Here is an 18,216-nt window from a genome sequence, read left to right on the forward strand (position 1 = left end):
ATACATTGTAAGTTATAGGCTGAATTTTGCTTCAGCTTCTAGCGTAAAGTCAAGTTACAATTAATTAAGACTGCAATCCTGGAAGGGATGGCCATTAAGTGGAGAAAACGAAAATAAGGACCAAAATAGAAGACTCTGGCCATTTATCAACTTTATCGTTTGAAGCGGCGTCCCTTCCAGAGTGCTGCCTAATTTGGAAGCATGACTTCGGGGCTTCAGTCAGTGATCTATGCTAGCCCTCCCTGAGGCAGAGCAATGAGAGAAGAAAGGAAGGTTAGCTGAGGCCAGAGGGTCTGAACTCTGAAGTCCAAGAGCTTCCAAACAGTTACTGAGAGTCTGGTTCAGAGAAGAGGACTGAAGCTCTGTTAGGATACCATCCCCTCCCACCCCCCTACCTGGACTTCCCACCCCCCGACCTGGCTCTTTCCAGGATAGCTAACCTTCATACCAACAACCCCCCACCCAACCTGGTTTTTTCATTATGAGGTTATTGGACGTTTAGTCACCCGAAAATTAATATAAACTGTTGCCTACAATCAATGTATTGAGCATCAAACTCCAGGTTTCTCGATAATGCCTGGGCCTTTTGGCAATTATTACTTTGAAACGTCCTGCATTGCTGTTGATGGTAGAACACACTGCTAAGGGGCAACCTTAAGTGTTGAGGTCTTCAGTGTCAAGGCATGTAGATATTTCTTTCAAAACTCATACGAATGTGGCACAGGCTGTCTGGAGCACACACCGAGATTCTATAAGCTGTATCAAGATCGCAAAGTGAGAATAAGATACAACGTCAAGATCGCCATGTTCGTAAGGCAGTCTAGGGCAGCAGATGGTGGCAAGGACAGCACGGTGTGGCTTATCAACATATTTGTGTCTATGACACAAAGGGGAAATGGTCACCATCATATAACCTCTGCCCTGGTAGCTGCGCCATGGCAGAAATATAACCAAGACAAAGTCAACCCTGCTGTGAGCATATTTAAAAGAGAGAACTAACAGTTGTCAAGTCTTTCTCTTTTCAGCAACATGAGCTAGGATTTGTTTTTTTCTGGCAGATTAAAGTACAATCAAAGAGTCCTATTCTGTTTGGAAATCTCCTATCACTGCTGGTACACCCGTAGGTTGGTTCAGCTTGAGTGGGAAACATGATGGCCACATTCATGATATATTAAATGTGTGTGCAAGCTTTGACCTGTGTCACTTCAATGGAAAGCATCATTGCCGTCTCCATGAAGATCCTTCAAGGGACAGCCATACCTATCACTGTCACTTATAGAAATCTGACCTAACCCAACCACCAGAGAAGAAGGCAAAGGCAAACGGCTGTTCATTGCCTTGGTATTAATCATGTTAGGGGGGAATAAGACACTCTAAGTGTCCAGTAAAAACCCAACTATTCAATAAATGTGATTGTTTCTTAAGAATGGACTATGGACTAGCCGGTAAGAAGCTGCCCCCTGCAGCAGATGGGGACAAATACAGAACCCACAGCCAGGCAATATGCAGAGAATGAGAGATCTTGGAGCACAGCCCCATATGGAATGTCTCCATCAAATCCCTACTCTTAGAGCTCAGGGAGTCCCACAGAAGAGGAGGTAGGAAGAGTGCGGGAGCCAGAGGGATGGAGGACAGCAAGCAAACAAGGGCTCTACATCAACAATGTCAGCAAGAGACAGAGGCAGCACGCACAGGGCCTGCACAGGTCTGCACCAGGCCCCAGTGTATGTGTTACGTTTCCAGTCTAGTGTTTTATGGGATCCCTGAGTGTGCAAATGAGCAGGTCTCCTTTTGTGCCTCCTCTTGGGCTCTTTGCTTCTGTTGGTTTGTCCTGTCTGAGTTCCATGTGATAGCTTTTGTTTTATCTTACTATATTTTACTTTGTTATATTTCTAAAAAATAATCAAATGAACAAATGAAAACAGGAACCACTGGGGTAAAGGTGAACAACTGAGCTGTCGTTTATACCTGCCGGGGGAGGGAGATCAGCTTTCTCCAACAACGCGACTCTGGGTATATCAACCGCTCCAGGACAGGCCTCGTGTCCAGGAGTAGTTGGTCAACATACAAGGGACTCCACAGTGTGTGTGTGTGTGTGTGTGTGTGTGTGTGTGTGTGTGTGTGTCTGTGCACGCACCACACACACACACACACACACACACACACACACAGTTTTAATTGGCCACAGTTTGGTGCTTGGGGGGAGAGGTGATTTTATTTTATTTTTCCTGGTTTGGCAGGGGTCGGGGATGGTTGTTGTAATGGATTTTTGGATCTGAAAGTTCTTAGGGAAGAGGAGGAATATGATCAAAATGTATTTAAATCGAAAATTGTTTTAAATGGTAAATATATATATAATAATAAAAAAGAAAAAGTAAAGAACCCAAGTATGCAAGAACTTCGTAGGAAATAAAACACTGCATGCTGACATCATCAGCCTCTAACAATGGGAGTCTTCGCACATCTTTTTCACAGCTCCTTTTGTACAATTTTGCAAATTAGAGGCACACACACTCTTCATACCATGAATATTCAAAAGGACCAGGACAGTTTAGTGCATACCTGTGACAGCCTTGACTGGAAATCACACCAATGACGGCTTTGACTGACTGCAAATCATACCTGTGATGGCTTTGACGGTCTCTGATTCATACCTGATGATGGCTTTCACTGCGAATCTGACCACCGTGGACAGCAGGAAGAGCGGTGTGACGAGGATGTGGAAGAGAGACAGAGAGGCAAAGGCCTCTGCGGGTTTCAGGTTGTTGCCACTGGCATAGGCATGGGTCACAAATGTCTGCACGCACACACACAAAAGGGTTTAATTAGAACGTTCTGGAGAAAGCGGTATACACTCGGACACTCAACTTGATGAGCCTAGCGTATCCTACTGTGCTGGCGTGCCCAATGAAACCATGAGAGGGAGTTACTTCAGCCCGAACTCATAGCAAATATTAAATGCTAAAACAATGCTGGACGTTGGCAAAGGCATAACGGTTTGCACATGATCCTTGAAGTAAGCTAGAGAGACAGACAAGTCGTCTTATTTATAGAATAGGAAAGTGACTTCTATCAAATCACTCTCTGTGTAGGGAGGAATAAACTGGAAAGAGAAGTGGACAGAGTCCCCTACACCCAGCCAGATACTTTCCAAGCAGCCCGGACTCTCTATCCCAAGCAAAGAGAATGTTCTAGCATTTAAATGTCCCTACTGCACACCTGTATTAACACTTCCACATTGAGTTTGCATGTTAGTGAGGAACAGGATCATTTAGCACGTCCTGGTTTCTAATGTGAGCTCTTTTGTATGAGGACCAGGTCACTATGATCAAGGTGGATACTTAACAACCACTGTTAGTTTTAATCCCAGCGGGGCATTTGCCTACCTTTGGAGAAAATTTTTATTGTCATGGCTAGGAGAGGTCCTGATACCTAGTAAGGTAGAAGCCAGGGATACCACCATTTATACCAACATTAAGGGTATCCTCTGACAGCACAGAATTATCCCAACCAAAGTGTCCCTGGTGTTATGGCTGAGCAATCTGGACTAGGACCCTTGGAGGGAAACCACAGAGAAGGAAGAGGAGTGGGAAGTAACAGCCACAGCCGCCCACACACTCTCTGTCAGAAGTCATCCATGACCACCGAGCTACCTCTATTTCTAAAAGCAATAAAACGAGTCTTACTGCAAGAACAGCTGCGATGGGAATGGCTGCGTTCATGAAGACTGCGGGGAGAAATCAAACATGTTACATCACTGACCTCGGAAACCATTCCTCCCATCACTGACCGAAATACCATTCTCCCCCATTCTTCCGTCACTGACCGAAAAACCACTCCCTCCCTGTCACTGACAGCGAAACCATCCTGCCTGCTTTTAGTCACCCACTATTACTTTTACTTCTTCCGTGAAAACCAGAATGGCAGAGAGCAATCCCAGTGCTCTGCCTGGACTTGCCAATACTCCCTGGGAGCTTTCTCCTCATCTGTAGTTCCCACATACACATTTTAGGCAGAAGGTAATTTTTTCAATAAGGAATTATGAATTTTTATCTCATTAAATGTTCCAAGCAACAGAATTCAGATAAAATAATCCTTTGGTGGTGCCAACTATTAGAATATGTAAAAAAAAAAAAAAGGTTCATTTTTGAGAGCATTTCCAGGTTATATTTTCTTTGCTCTACTGAACTAATTTAAGTTATGAAAATTTGGTTATTGTGAAGATGAAAAATTGAGAATTTGACATTACTTCATGTTCAGGATCCAACAGGGGTTATTCGTTTTCACTTTTCGACCTTTCAATTAATAAATAATTCCCTATCTTCCCCCAGCCTTCGAACCACAATGCAAAGGCAACTCAGAATTTTTGGCTAAAGTCCTAGAGGGTTTTTTGTCTCTTGTTTGTTTGTTTTTCTTGTTGTTTTGCTTTAAAAACTGATTGAGACATTTTTAGTGTGTGTGTGTGTGTGTGTGTGTGTGTGTGTCTGTGACTAAGTGTATATATGTGCATTATATTTTTGCAGTTGCCTGAGGAGGCCAAAAGAGGGCGCCAGATTTCTGAAGCTGCACTTGTGAGCCACCTGACGTGGGTGCTGGGAACTGAACCCAGGTCCTCTACCAGAGCAGAAAGTCCTCTTTACTGCAGAGCCGTCTTTTGCTTTGTAGCTGAGGCTGGACTGGAATTTACTGTGTGGCACAGTTTGGCTTGAATCTCAAGGCAATCCCTCTACCTTAGGCTCCCCAGGGCAGGGCTATAATTGTATACCGCCAATGATTACAGCATTTGGATTGTAGTAAAACCAGGTGAATGTTTCTAAGGATCCCTTTTGGAAGAACAGGGTTTTATCAAGACTCGCACCACTGTTATGTCAACACAAGACCCTGAACGTGGAGACATTTTCATGGCACCTAAAATAGAGCACGCCTTGCCCTCGATGCTGACTGCAGTTACGTTTCAGAACAGAGGTGCACACTGCCACAAAGACCTAGGGGTCATTTGTAATTCAAGAGAAAATAACACACAAACCTTCAAATGCCCACAACTTTAAAGATTTTTGGGAACAAAATGACCGACAAATAAAATTAAATATGAATGGGTGGCATTTGACTAAGTACGCTAATACAGGCCCATAATTCTAGAAAACACTGAGTCTGTGCTTGGAGACTTTCATAGCACATGGAAATTCTTGACACCACACTAGGAAAGCAGGTTGTATGTCAAGGAAGTTTGACTTCATTCACTTGAAGATTTTTTTTTCCTCCTTAACTTAATCTTCAGGAAAGTCTACCAGAAGTGCCCTCCAAAATAGATTAAAAAACCAAGAGTGGGTGCTTTTAAAGAATTTAGAGATAAAATAGTCATTCGCATGGTGGTCAAATCAATTTAAAGAAAAAGTTGCCCTACTAATACAAATGAAGATGGTTGCTCCTGACCATTAGACTGTACAAGGAGACCCCAGTGGAGGAGTTAGAGAAAGGACTGAAGGAGCTGAAGGGGTTTGCAACCCCATAGGAAGAACAACAATATCAACCAGCCAGACCCCACTAGAGCTCCCAGGGCTAAACCACCAACCAGTGAGTACACATGGAGAGACCCATGGCTCCAGTCACATAAATAGCAGAGGATGGCCTTGTTGGGCACCAAGGGGAGGAGAAGCACTTGGTCCTGTGAAGGCTCATTTCCTCAATGTAGGGGGATGCCAGGGCGTTGAGGTGAGAGTGGGTGGGAGGGAATAGGATCAGGGGGAGGAGCTATGGGAGAGGAGAAAAGAGGATAACATTTGAAATGTAAATGCACAAAATATCCAAGAAAAATAAAATTTAAAAAGAAAGAAGAAATCGTTGCCTTTTTCCTGGGAAGCGCCTGAGTTCCTCTCCATAACTGAGGAGCATTCCACCTGGAGCTCACGCCACCAGGGGAGACAGTTCAGCAGGTAAAAGCGCTCGCTGCACAGGGCTGGCAACCTGAGTTCGAGCCCTGGCACCCACAAAAGGTGGGCGTAAGAGTGAGTGTCGAGAACCTGCTCCACAAAGTTGTCCTCTGACTTCCACACACGTGGAGTGTGGGTGTCCTCACACATCATCGAAATAAGTAAAATAAAGCTTTTAAAAGTAGCAAGGATCTCAGTATATAAAGGATCACAGTCAAAAACAGTGCCGAGTCAGATTCAGGCCTCCCAGACGCTAGCCCTGTGCTGTGCTGCTCTTTATCTTTAGTGTGAAGAGAATCGTGTGGCCTGTGGACACTGGGTAAAACTGTATACACAAGAACGGGCTTCCGCTGAGGACTAGAGAGAGCAGGTCATTGGTTATAAGCCAAACTTAATCCTGTGTGCACTGGTCACTGGGCGTGACAGCGAAGACTCACTGGAAAGCGACGTGTAGAGCGCGAAGGTTTTGAGGCTGGAGAGTTCCTTCATTCTAGTCTCCTCCACGCTCTTGCAGAAAATGTGCTCCCAGGCATACAGCTTAAGGAGCTTGATGCCCTTCAGTATCTCGTTTGTCTTCTTCAGCCTCTCGGTGGAATAATCCTGGAAGGCAGAAGGGGAGACCGCAATGCCGATTCAGCCAATGGCAATAAAGAGGCGGGACCCAGAGATGCTCACGCCTCCAGGAGGCTTTGGCTCTGATTGGCAGGACCAGGAATCACGTGAGAAAATCCCAGGGGTAGCTCAGCTCAGTGTGATGCAGTCTCGACTTCATTCGTTCCTGATATTTTAGGCCAGCATCCAAAGGAATGGTTTCATCACGGCCTCATCATACATATGTGTCATTAAACTGTGTCCCTGTTTGTTCCCCTACTTACTGTCCTCGTGTCCTCTCTCCCCTCCTGCTGGATCTTGTTCCTCTCCCAATCGATCCCACATTCTGCTTTCTTACTATGTGTGTTCCATTGCCCTCTCTATCCTTTCCCCTTTAGGATGCCTTCCTCACCCAATATAATTCCCTTTTAGTATTGTCACACACACACACACATACACACACACACACACACACACACAAATACAAATATACACATGCATACAGATGCACACACACAATAACACACACACAGATACACCACACACATACAGGCATTCACACTCACACAAATGGACACACATGTATAGATATATTACACATACACCTGCACAAGCACAAACCTGCACACAGACGCACATTCACATATATACCTATGCCACTCACACATGCACATGGACACACACAAAAATGAACACACATGCACACACATACATGCACACAAAATATAAAATGCTTCCTCTGTTTGCGTCATCCACACCCAGGCACTAGACACATAGTATCTGAATTCTGCCAGTGTTAGCATGTGTGCTACCAAAGCAGAATAGTCCTTGGCTTTAAAATGAAGAAGTGAAGAAGGGGATCTTTCTAGAAACACATGCGCTTCTATTTCTTTAGCAGAAGGACAAGTGTGAACTAAAGGCGTGTGCTTTGCTTCCTCTGTGGAGCTGTGAGGGACCAGTGTGGGATGAATTCACATTTTCCCTCAGAGTCTTGTACCTGAGACCCAGCCCGCTTTCACCATCTTCCTGTTCCTTCTTGTATGTTCTTGTCTACGGCTAAAAATCAGAGTGACTTCAGAGGATTTAAGGTTCCCAGTTTGACCATTAGTTTGGCGGCCTCCTCCAACTCAGTAGTATCCCAGAACAGCCTACATGGTACAGGAGGCCCCACTACCATCAAAGTGGACACCAGAGTGAAAGGCAGACGGAAGAAAGCAAGGTGGCCATTCGGCTGCGTTTCATTAATTTATGTCTCTGCGTGGCCTTATATGCCTATCAAATGATGGCCCATGAGCAGCAAATAAAGGACAAATGTTTGAGGGGCACCCAGCATCCATCTGTGCTGCCATCCCATGTCTTTCTGTGTTTGAATGCTACAGTGAAAAGGGGAGGTGGCACAGAGCACTGTGAGGACAGACGCAGACACAGAGAGTCACCTTGTCCCAGCAGCAGACAAACAAGGGGGTGGGGAAGAGTCCCCCACATGTATAACATACAACTCCCTTGTCACAGTAGAAATGCCAACTGGAGGGGCAATGCCATGGGTGGGAGCAGCCCCACCTGTGGCGTCCGATTTACACACAGCCTCGCTCACACTCGATCTAGCTTTGTTTCTAAACACACTGTCAACTGTAGGTTGATGTTCTTATGCAGGTGAAAGCAGCACAAGATAAAACGGGACCTGCCATTGGACGAGAGAAAGGGAAGCAGGAACAGAGGTTTTAGAAGAGGGAAGAGCAGAAAGAGAGAAGCAACATGAAGGCGGACATAAACGATCCTCGCTGTGCATCTCTACATAGTTACAGGTTGCTATGACTATTCTTAAGGGATGGACGTGTACAGGACTCTGTGTGTCTAGATGAGCAAACTATATCTTATCTAGGTGGGCCAGTTTATATCCCTACCATTGGTTGTAAGTTATTTGTGTGGGTGTATTGCACATTGAGCGTTTAACACATAAGTCTGGTTGTTGGTTTCCAGTTTGTTGAGTCATAACTCAACTGTGTTGTTGGGAGTGTGAGCAGAGTCCATGACAGGAAGCCATGCTAGGCTACAGAATGCTTGGGGCTAGCATGGTGTGGGGCCAGGCTAACACGGCCTGCGGAACACGATGTGTGTATCAGGCATGGGAACAACCTGCCAAGGGGACAGTGTGTAAAAGCTGCTGACAAGAGCGCACAGATCCATGCAGAGTGGGAACTTGTGGGAACTGGTCATGTGCATTTTTAATTATACCACAACAGTTAACAATGTTACTATTTCCAAATGGTTGTTTGCAGAAAGCCAGTGTTTGCTCAAAGAAAACGATTTCGTGGTAATGAAGTTGAAGCAGAAAGGGTCAGTAAGGGCTGTGTATTCATGACCATGATTACACTCCATAGGGTTTGCTGGTCCCAATGGGTTTCAAGCAACCGCACATACCATTGGCAGGAATTGAACTTCAGATGCATGGCACCCAATCTGAGACTCCTGCTCGATTCATGATTCATTTTTTCCTGGTCATAACTGACATCCAAGGCTTAAGAGTCACTTTTGACAGCTTGCTTCTCTCTCTCTCTCTCTCTCTCTCTCTCTCTCTCTCTCTCTCTCTCTCTCTCTCTCTCTCGATCCAGTCAGATGTGGTGGTTAACACCTCTACTCTCAGCATTGGAGAGGCAGAAACAAGCAGCTCTCTGTGAGTTCAAGGGCAGCCGGGTCTACATTAGTGAATTCCAGGACAGCCAGAGCTACATAGTGAGACCTTGTCTCAAAACACAACAAAAGTCCCAAGGGCTTAGCACCGGTGATTCCCACAGTGTGAGACGAAACCAGTCAAGTCTGAAGTCCCCACTCTACCTTCCTAAGCTGTCCTCACGTGGCCACTACAGAAACCACTGTGGAAGCTCTTCCACAGGACTCAAGCTGCATCTATCGCACGACCCAGCTATACCACCCCTGAATACTCACCCAAATGACTCCAACTGAACACACCACAGAGGCAGTGGCACATTAATGTCAATACAATGTTAGTCACAGTAGGTGAGCTTTCCATTGGCAGGGGAACGGATGAGGAAAATGTGTGGAGACACCACAGACATGAAGAACAAAATTATGTTCCTGGCAGGACAATGGGTGCAACTGGAGGTTATCATATTAAGTAAATTAGATCAGACTCAAAGTGGCAAATGTCGTGTTTTCTGTTATGTGTGAGCTGTAGATTTTACAGAGATGACATGAAATTGGGTGTGAGGCTGCTCAGACAGACAAAGGGGCTGATGGGAAATGAAGAAGGCAGCACGGATGATATAGACGGAATATAGTCAACACCCACTGAATACTTGAATGAAATCTACTATGTGGGATGAACGGACACCAACTTTAAAACACTTTTGCAGTAATAAAAGCACACATTCACTGACCGAGAATCCAAATGAAGCCAGGAAGGGTAGCACTTTAATCGCAGCATTCAGGAGGCAGAGGCAGGCAGAGCCCCATCAATTCAGGCCAACCTGGTCTACACAGCCAATTTCAGGCCAGCTAGGCTGAAAGGTTCCAGGTTTTGGAGGGGATACATGGAATACAATGATTTTTGAAATTATCCAGATTGAGATGAATTGACCTCTTATATTATAATTCAATAATAATTATTATTTCCTAATAAATTCCCCAAGGACGCGACTCACCAGAGTGCTCTTCTGAGCCTCCGCCAGTTTCGTGGCGATGAAGTACTGAATCGGTGCGAGGAGCACGATGACCGCCGCGCCAACCAGCGCGCTTGACCCAAGCAGATTATAGAGCAGGATCACCCCCATTATGATCTAGGAGGGAGCACGGGAACAGGAGAGTGAGCGGGGCTGGGAGCCGGCGGTGGGACAAATGCTGCCGGCGAGAATGGACCGTCCTAATTATCATTCGAAGTTTACTTGGGGGTCAACTCAACTGTGACAGTTGGGTTTTGCTAAGATTCCTTTTGGATGGAGAAAGAAGGTATTTTCAGTATGTTAGTGTGTACAGCTGGTGTCAGACCACCCTATTGCTGCAAGCTGCCAAGAGGCCTCCTGGTGTTTCTGGCCTTAAAAGCTCTACACTTGAAAAACAAATTAACATCAAGAAGCTGAAAAGGCCGTCACCCACTATGACCTTGATGTTTTAGGTTCTCCTGGAGTTGTGCCAGCTTTTCCAAGTTTTGGGAATTTACATATTGGCAGCATTCCAACACAAGCATAGTAGCGCTTCTAGGGGCCAAAGGCTCCCTTCCTGGTGACCCCCAAAGACACTTAAGACAACAAAGCTATGAGCAACCAAACCTGTGGAGAAATCTGGGTGTGGTGACAAAAACTTGTGATCCCAGCACTTGGGAGGCTAAGGCAGGAGGATTGCTGTGAGTTCAAGACCAGCTAAGACTGCATGGTCGAACTTTAAACCCAAATGAGCAAACTTAAACAAAGCAAACCAACCAAACAAACAAAACCAGCACATAGAAAGTCTCCTGGGGTACTTATCACATGGAGTCTTCTCTTTTTATCAAGTTGTTACTTTTGTTTCTGAGACTGGCTTCCAACTTGCTACATAGCCAAGGCTGGCTGAACTAGCTAAGGCTGGCTGAACTAGCCAAGGCTGGCTCAGGCTTGCTATCTATTGTGTTCAAACACTTGTACTTCATGAGTTTGAATTTCCAGTTTAAAAAACAGCTATAAGCAATACTTATAAGAACTTGCATTTTTACTATCTATACACTTTAATAAGCGTAGTGTATAAAGTTAATTTCAGCATAAAGATGAAAATTTTTGAGGTCATGAAAAATACCCAGCACGGCAACTCAGAAAAATAACTGTAAGGGCTTCTTTGGCCTTTGTTATCCAGTGGGATGAAAAACCATGTCTTTAAAAAAAAACACATTTAAACTGCTAGTCTATATAATATATAACTAAATATCACTGAAGCCTGTCACAGTCTAACCATCTTACAAAGCTCGGTGTTCTGCATTCCACTGTCAGGTGAGGCCATGGGCTGGACTGAAGTGACCACTATAGATCAGAAATGCTGTGGGATTCTTCAGAATGAAAGGGTTCGAACCTGGGGGTGGATTTGGACAGCGACACTAACAACTGGTGGATTCCCAAGTGCTGTGAAGTGCAAGATCCCATTTCCAAATGCTTTGGACCTGGTGATTTATTAAAACTTGAGGACCTCCACAACTGGGTCAAGAAAAGATGGGTGCTTTCAGAGTGCAGTTAAAGAATTATCATGTAGAGGAGCTCAGCTGCAGTGCACACAAGGGGCACCACAGGCATTGGAACTCAAGCAATATAATGCCACCTCCTACGTTTTAACCTTCTAACATCTCTTAGTCTCATATTCCTTGTCCACAAAAACAGGGCCTAAGGGCACTAGAGTATTTCAGTGGTATAGCATCTGTGAACCAAGTGTCCTCTGCTCTGCTCGTTTTACCCCCCTGCTAACGAGCATCTTATGTCCATTGATCTACCTGAACGGGCATGGCCCACAAATTGGGACACAGGAACAAGAACCACATGAGCTGATTGGTTTCTATGGCAACCAAGTTGTTGATCTGTCCCAGGGTCATCTCACCCATGGATAGGTTAGAAGTAGACAGTCGAAGGATTTTGTTGTAGATCATAGCCTGTAAGGAGAAGTGGGGAAGGATGAAGGCCAGGCTGCAAACTCGCAATACTAATCAATTAATAATGCCTAACTAATAATTGAAAAGGTAATTGTTAGTTTTTTTTTAAATATACAGGCTTCTCTACCTTCTTAAACTAATCGTAATCTTAAATGTGAGCTTCTGTTTTCTAGAATTATAACATACACCCTACGTTAAGCACTATGCTCAGAAACAGACATTCATGGGGATGGTAGATGCAAGATTCTTAGAATATCTTTCTTAGTGCATGATTTTGAAAGTCCCCCTACACATTAATCTGTGTTTCTCTCGTCAAGTAGAAGCTACTGATCTGAGAGCCAAAGGGGGGATATGAGAAGGAAGGGGAGGTCCAAAGTTGGGGTGACAGAAAGGTGATTGAATTTATGCAACCCCAAAACAGAAGGAGAGAGGAAAATTTGCAGGGGAGGGAGGAGGAGGAGGGGGAGAGGGAGAAAGCAATGTATAAAATAATGTATGTATGAAAACTTCACAACAGTCCCTCTTGTAAGTGCTAAGTTTTGAAGTAGATCCTGGAAACTCATGGCTATAACATTAAAGTGAACATAGTGTGGAGTGGGGGGATCCCCTGGCTGGCTAGTCTTCTCATCAATACCCGTGATGAATAAATGGTATCATTTATAAGACACAAAGGTTGCCGTGTTCCACATACCAGCAGAGCCCCACGCAGGTTGATGCCGGTCTCTATGGTCACATAGTAGGAAGCCTGCAAAAATGTCCTTTGCAGGATGAGGGCCAGGAAGAGCAGGACAGCCAACACATGGGCATTTTCCAGAAACTCCTTCGACGAGAGTGTCTCTGAAAACTTTTCGTGAAAGGGAGAAAGGAAACAAATTCAAGCAGGTCTTTCCATCTGCGTTTGTTAAAGTATGCATGATTCTCAACTTAAAACTCAGTGTTCTTACAATGCAGGCACCAATCTCCCTTGATATGGGGGCTCTCATTGAACTGGAGCTCACGGTTTCAGCTCACATAGATGGTGGGTGAGCCCCAGGGGCCTTCCTGTCTTCACTTCCCCTGTGCTGGGATGGCAATCACCCTGGGTTTACTGACTGGGATAACTTCACCCAGGTTCTATGTATCTTGATTAATATGCATGAAACAAATTTTAAAACATTTTATTTATCTCACCCACGTGTCACCTCCGGGGAGAAAATATGACTTGTGAAAAACTGTCTTAGTAGGAAGCTGACTGAATCCATAGGGATATAAAGCACTGGGTCAGCTTTGTACACAGCAGAAGCGTGTGGTAACGGTCAATGAAGTGTGTAGCAATATTAGAGACATTCCTCTTTTTCATGATTGTAATTTAGTGCTGTGAAGGAGTGTATAGAACAAATAGGCTTGTAGTTCTGAATCTGGGGTAGTGGTCACCTCCTCTTTCTCTTCCTCCTTACCACCTCCTCTCTTCTTCCTTTTCCTCCTCCTCCTTCTCCTCCTCCTCTTCCTTCTTCTTACCCCCTCCTCCCTTCTTCCTTTTCCTCCTTCCCCTTCTCCTTACTCCCTCCTCCTCCTCTTCCTCCCCCTCCTCCTTACCTCTTACTCCTCCCCTTCTTCCTTTTCCTCCTCCCCCTCCTCCTTATTCCACTCTTCCCCCTCTTTCTTTTCCTCCTTCCCCTTCTCCTTAACCCCTACTCCTTCTCTTCCTTTTCTTCCTCCCCCTCCTCTTTACCCCCTACTCCGCCATCCTCTTCCTTCTCAAATTCCTCCTAACCCCTCCTCCCATTCCTCTTTTTTCTCCCCTTCCTCCTCCTCCTCCTCCTCCTCCTCCTCCTCCTCCTTCTCTTTCTCTTCCTTTGTTCCCCCTCCCCTTCCTCCTCCTTCTTTTCTGATAGTTAAGTGAATAAAAAATGTAATTGACAAAAATGTGTAAGACCCTAAGCAATGTTTGTGGCTTCAGAATGGCCATTCTAACTGCAAGGAAGCTCACCGAGATGGATAATTTGGGACTAGCAAATGTTTGTTTGAATAGCTAGCTTATTGTAGCTGTGTGAATGCTTTTCAATAGGATGTGTTTTTAAAAATCTAGTAAAAATATACTTCTGTTTTCTTCTTCATCTGTCTTGAGTATGCATTTGAATCTCAAGTCTTATCCCATCTTCATTATCCTGGCCCTGCATTTCAGGTGTAGAACTGCCAATAATTAATTTTTGCACAAAGTTCCTCAACACAAATGGTGCTTATTAAATATTTATAAGCTTCAAATCTTAGGAATAATTTTTTGGACAGATACAGTCATTGAGTGTGTGTGTGTGTGTGTGTGTGTGTGTGTGTGTGTGTGTGTGTGTGTGTGTGTGTGTGTGTGATTTTTTTCCTAAAAGAAAATTATTTGGATCTGCACCCTGGTCAGGAAAAAATAAATGAAAGACTTTTTAGAATTTAAGGAAAATGAAGGCACAACATATTCAGACTTATGGGAGACAATGAAAGTGCTAAGAGAAAAACTCATAGCTCTGAGTGCATCCATAAAGAAATGGGAGAGAGCCACCTAGTTGAAATCTCTAGAACAAAAAGAAACATATACACTCAAGAGGAGTAGATGGCAGGAATTCAAACTCAGGACTGAAATCAACCAAGTAGAAACAAAAAGAACTATACACAAAGAATCAGCAAAACCAGGAGGTTTTTGAGGTTCTTTGAGAAAATCAAAAAGATAAACCTTTAGCCTGAATAATCAGGGGGCACAGAGACAGTGTCCAAATTAACAAAATCAGAAATAAAAGGGGAGTCATAACAACAACAACTAAGGAAATTAAAAAAACATAATTAGATCCTAATACAAAAGGATATACTCAACAAAATTAGAAAATCTGAATGAAATAGATAATTTTCTAGACAGATATAAGGTACCAAAGTTAAATCAGGAAAAGATAAACCATCTAGACAATCCCATAACCCCTAATGAAATGGAGGCAGTCATTAAAAATCTCATAATCACTAAAATTCCAGGACCAGATAGTTTTAGTGCAGAATTCTATCAGATTTTCATGGAAGACATAATACCAATACTCTTCAAACTATTCCACAAAACAGAAACAGAAGGCACACTACCTAATTCATTCTGTGAAGCCACAGTTACACTGATACCAAAACAACACAAAGACTCAACAAAGACAGAGAACTTCAGACCAATTTCCCTTATGAATATTGATGCAAAAATATCCAATAAAATTCTTGCAAACTAAACCCAGGATCACATCAAAATGAGCATTCACCATGATCAGGTAGGCTTCATCTCAGGATGCAGGGATGGTTCAATATACGGAAATCCATCAATGTAATCCATTATATATTAAACTTAAGGAAAAAAAAACTAATGATCATCTCATTAGGGGCTGAGAAAGCATTTGACAAAATTCAACACCCCTTCATATCGAAAGTCTTAGAAAGATTGGGAATTCAGGGCCCATACCTAAACATAGTAAAGGCAATATACAGCAAACCAGTAGCCAACATCAAAAAAAAATGTAGAAAAACTTGAAGCAATCCAACTAAAATCAGGGACTAGACATAGCTGTCTACTCTCTCCCTATCTATTAAATATAGTAATCAAAGTTCTATCTAGAGCAATTTTACAACAAAAGGAGGTCAAGGGGATACAAATTAGAACAAAAGAAATCAAAATATCACTCTTTGCAGTTGATATGATAGTATACTTAAATGACCCCAAAAATTCCACTACAGAACTCCTTCAGCTGATAAACAACTTCAGCAAAGTGGCTGGATATAAAATTAACTCAAACAAATTAGTAGCCTTCCTCTATTCAAAAGATAAAGAAAAAGAGAAAGAAATTAGCAAAATGACACCCTTCACAATAGTCACAAATAATATAAAATATTTTGGTCTGACTCTAACCAAGCAAGTGAAAGCTCTGTATAACAAGAACTTCAAGTCTCTGAAGAAAGACATTGAAGAAGACCTCAAAGATGGAAAGATCTCCCGTGCTCATGGATTTTCAGGATTAACATAGTAAAAATGGCCATCTTAAAAAAAAAGCAATCTACAGATTAATGCAATCCCCATCAAAATTCCAACTCAATTCTTCACACAGATAGAAAGAGCAGTTCTAAAATTCATCTGAAATAACAAAAAACCCAGGATAGCAAAAACTATTCTCAACAATAAGAGAACTTCTGGGGGAATCACCATCCCTGACCTCAAGCTCTACTACAGAGCAACAGTGATATAAAACAGCATGGTACTGATACATAAATAGAGAGGTAGATCAATGGAATAGAATTGAAGACACAGAAATGAACCCACATACCTATGGTCACTTAATCTTTGACAAAGAAGCTAAAACCAAATTCAGCATATTCAACAAATGGTGCTGGCTTAAGTGGCGGTCAGCCTGTAGAAGAATGCAAATCGATCCATTCTCATCCCCTATACAAAGCTCAAGTCCAGGTGGATCAAAGCTTCCACATATAACCAGATACACTGAATCTATTAAAAGAGAAATATGGGAAAGAGCCTCAAGCACATGGGCAGGGGGAAATTTTTCTGAACAGAACACAATGGCCCAGGCTCTAAGATCAACTCTAGACAAATGGGATCTCATAAAACTGAAAAACTTCTGTAAGCCAAATGACATGGTCATCAGGACAAAACAGCAACCTACAGATTGGGAAAAGATCCTTACCAATCCTACATGCAACATCTACATCCAATAGATACAAAGAACTCAAGAAGTTAGACTAGAGAGAATCAAATAACCCTATTAAAAATGGGGTACAGAGCTAAACAAAGAATCCTCAACTGAGAAATATTGAATGGCCACAAAGCACCTAAAGAAATGTTCAACATCCTTATTCATCAGGGAAATGCAAATCAAAATGACCCTGAGATTCCTCCTCACACCAGTCAGAATGGCTAAGATTAAAAACTTAGGTGACAACAGATGCTGGAGAGGATGTGGAGAAAGAGGAACACTCCTCCATTGTTGGTGGGATTGCAAACTGGTACAACCACTGTGGAAATTCGTCTGGCGTTTCCTCAGAAAATTGGACATAGTACTACCTGAGGACCCAGCTGTACCACTCCTGGGCATATACCCAAAAGATGCTCCAACATACAACAAGGACACATGCTCCAGTATGTTCCTAGCAGCCTTATTTTTAATAGCCAGAAGCTGGAAAAAAAATCCAGATGTACCTCAACAGAGGAATGGATACAGAAAATGTGGTACATCTACACAATGGAATATTACTCAGCTATCAAAAACAATGACTTTATGAAATTCATAGGCAAATGGATGGAACTGGAAAATATCATCCTGAGTGAGGTAACCAAATCACAGAAAAACTATCATCCTGTGTGTTGCAACCCAGTCACAAAAGAACACACATGGTATGTACTCTCTGATAAGTGGATATTAGAACAAAAAGCTCTGACTACCCACAACACGACCATATGAAGCTCGAGAATAAGGAAGACCGAAGTGTGGATGCTTCAGTACTACTTAGAAGAGGGAACAAAATAATCACGGGAGGTAGAGGATGGGAGGGACTTGTGAGGAAAAGAGGAGAGGGAGGATGGAAGGGGTGACAGGATCAGGTGTAGGAGAAGATGGGGGATATGTACAGAGGGTCAGGAAATTGTGTGGCAATGGGGATGGGAAACTGAGGGTAGCCACCAGAAAGTCCCATATACCAGGAAAGCAAGAGGTTCCCAGGACCCAATGGGGATGATATTAACTGAAACACCCAACAAAGGGGAGAGAGAACCTTGTAGAGACCATATCCAGAGGTTAGGCACAGACCCTGGTTGAGGGATGAGGCCACCCACCCTTCTCAAAAATTTAACCCAGAATTGCTCCTGTCTAACAGTAATGCAAGGACAAAGAGTGGAGCAGAGACTGAAGGAAAGGCCATCAAGAGAGGGCCTCACCTGGGAATCCATTCCGCACACAGCCACTAAACCCAGACTCTATTGTGGATGCCAAGAAGTTGCTGACAAGAGCCTGATATAACTATCTTCTGAGAAGCTCTGCCAGTGTCTTACAGATACAGAAGCAGATGCTCAAAGCCAAC

The 18,216-nt window shown here is 43.5% G+C and overlaps 1 protein-coding gene across 1 annotated transcript in view; it reads right to left on the reverse strand.

Moving 5' to 3' along the window:
- Abcc9 (ATP binding cassette subfamily C member 9) overlaps nt 1–18,216 on the reverse strand; it is a 114,769-nt gene that overhangs the window by 75,074 nt on the left and 21,479 nt on the right. Inside the window, exons 9-14 of the mRNA XM_032905368.1 lie at nt 12,836–12,988; nt 11,989–12,144; nt 10,184–10,318; nt 6,368–6,530; nt 3,687–3,727; nt 2,655–2,797 (exon numbers count right to left, since the gene is read on the reverse strand). Of these exons, the coding sequence (XP_032761259.1) occupies nt 2,655–2,797; nt 3,687–3,727; nt 6,368–6,530; nt 10,184–10,318; nt 11,989–12,144; nt 12,836–12,988 (791 nt within the window). The remainder of the gene's footprint in view (nt 1–2,654; nt 2,798–3,686; nt 3,728–6,367; nt 6,531–10,183; nt 10,319–11,988; nt 12,145–12,835; nt 12,989–18,216) is intronic.

Source organism: Rattus rattus, chromosome 6, assembly GCF_011064425.1.
Source record: "Rattus rattus isolate New Zealand chromosome 6, Rrattus_CSIRO_v1, whole genome shotgun sequence".
NCBI classification, from domain to species: Eukaryota; Metazoa; Chordata; class Mammalia; order Rodentia; family Muridae; genus Rattus; species Rattus rattus.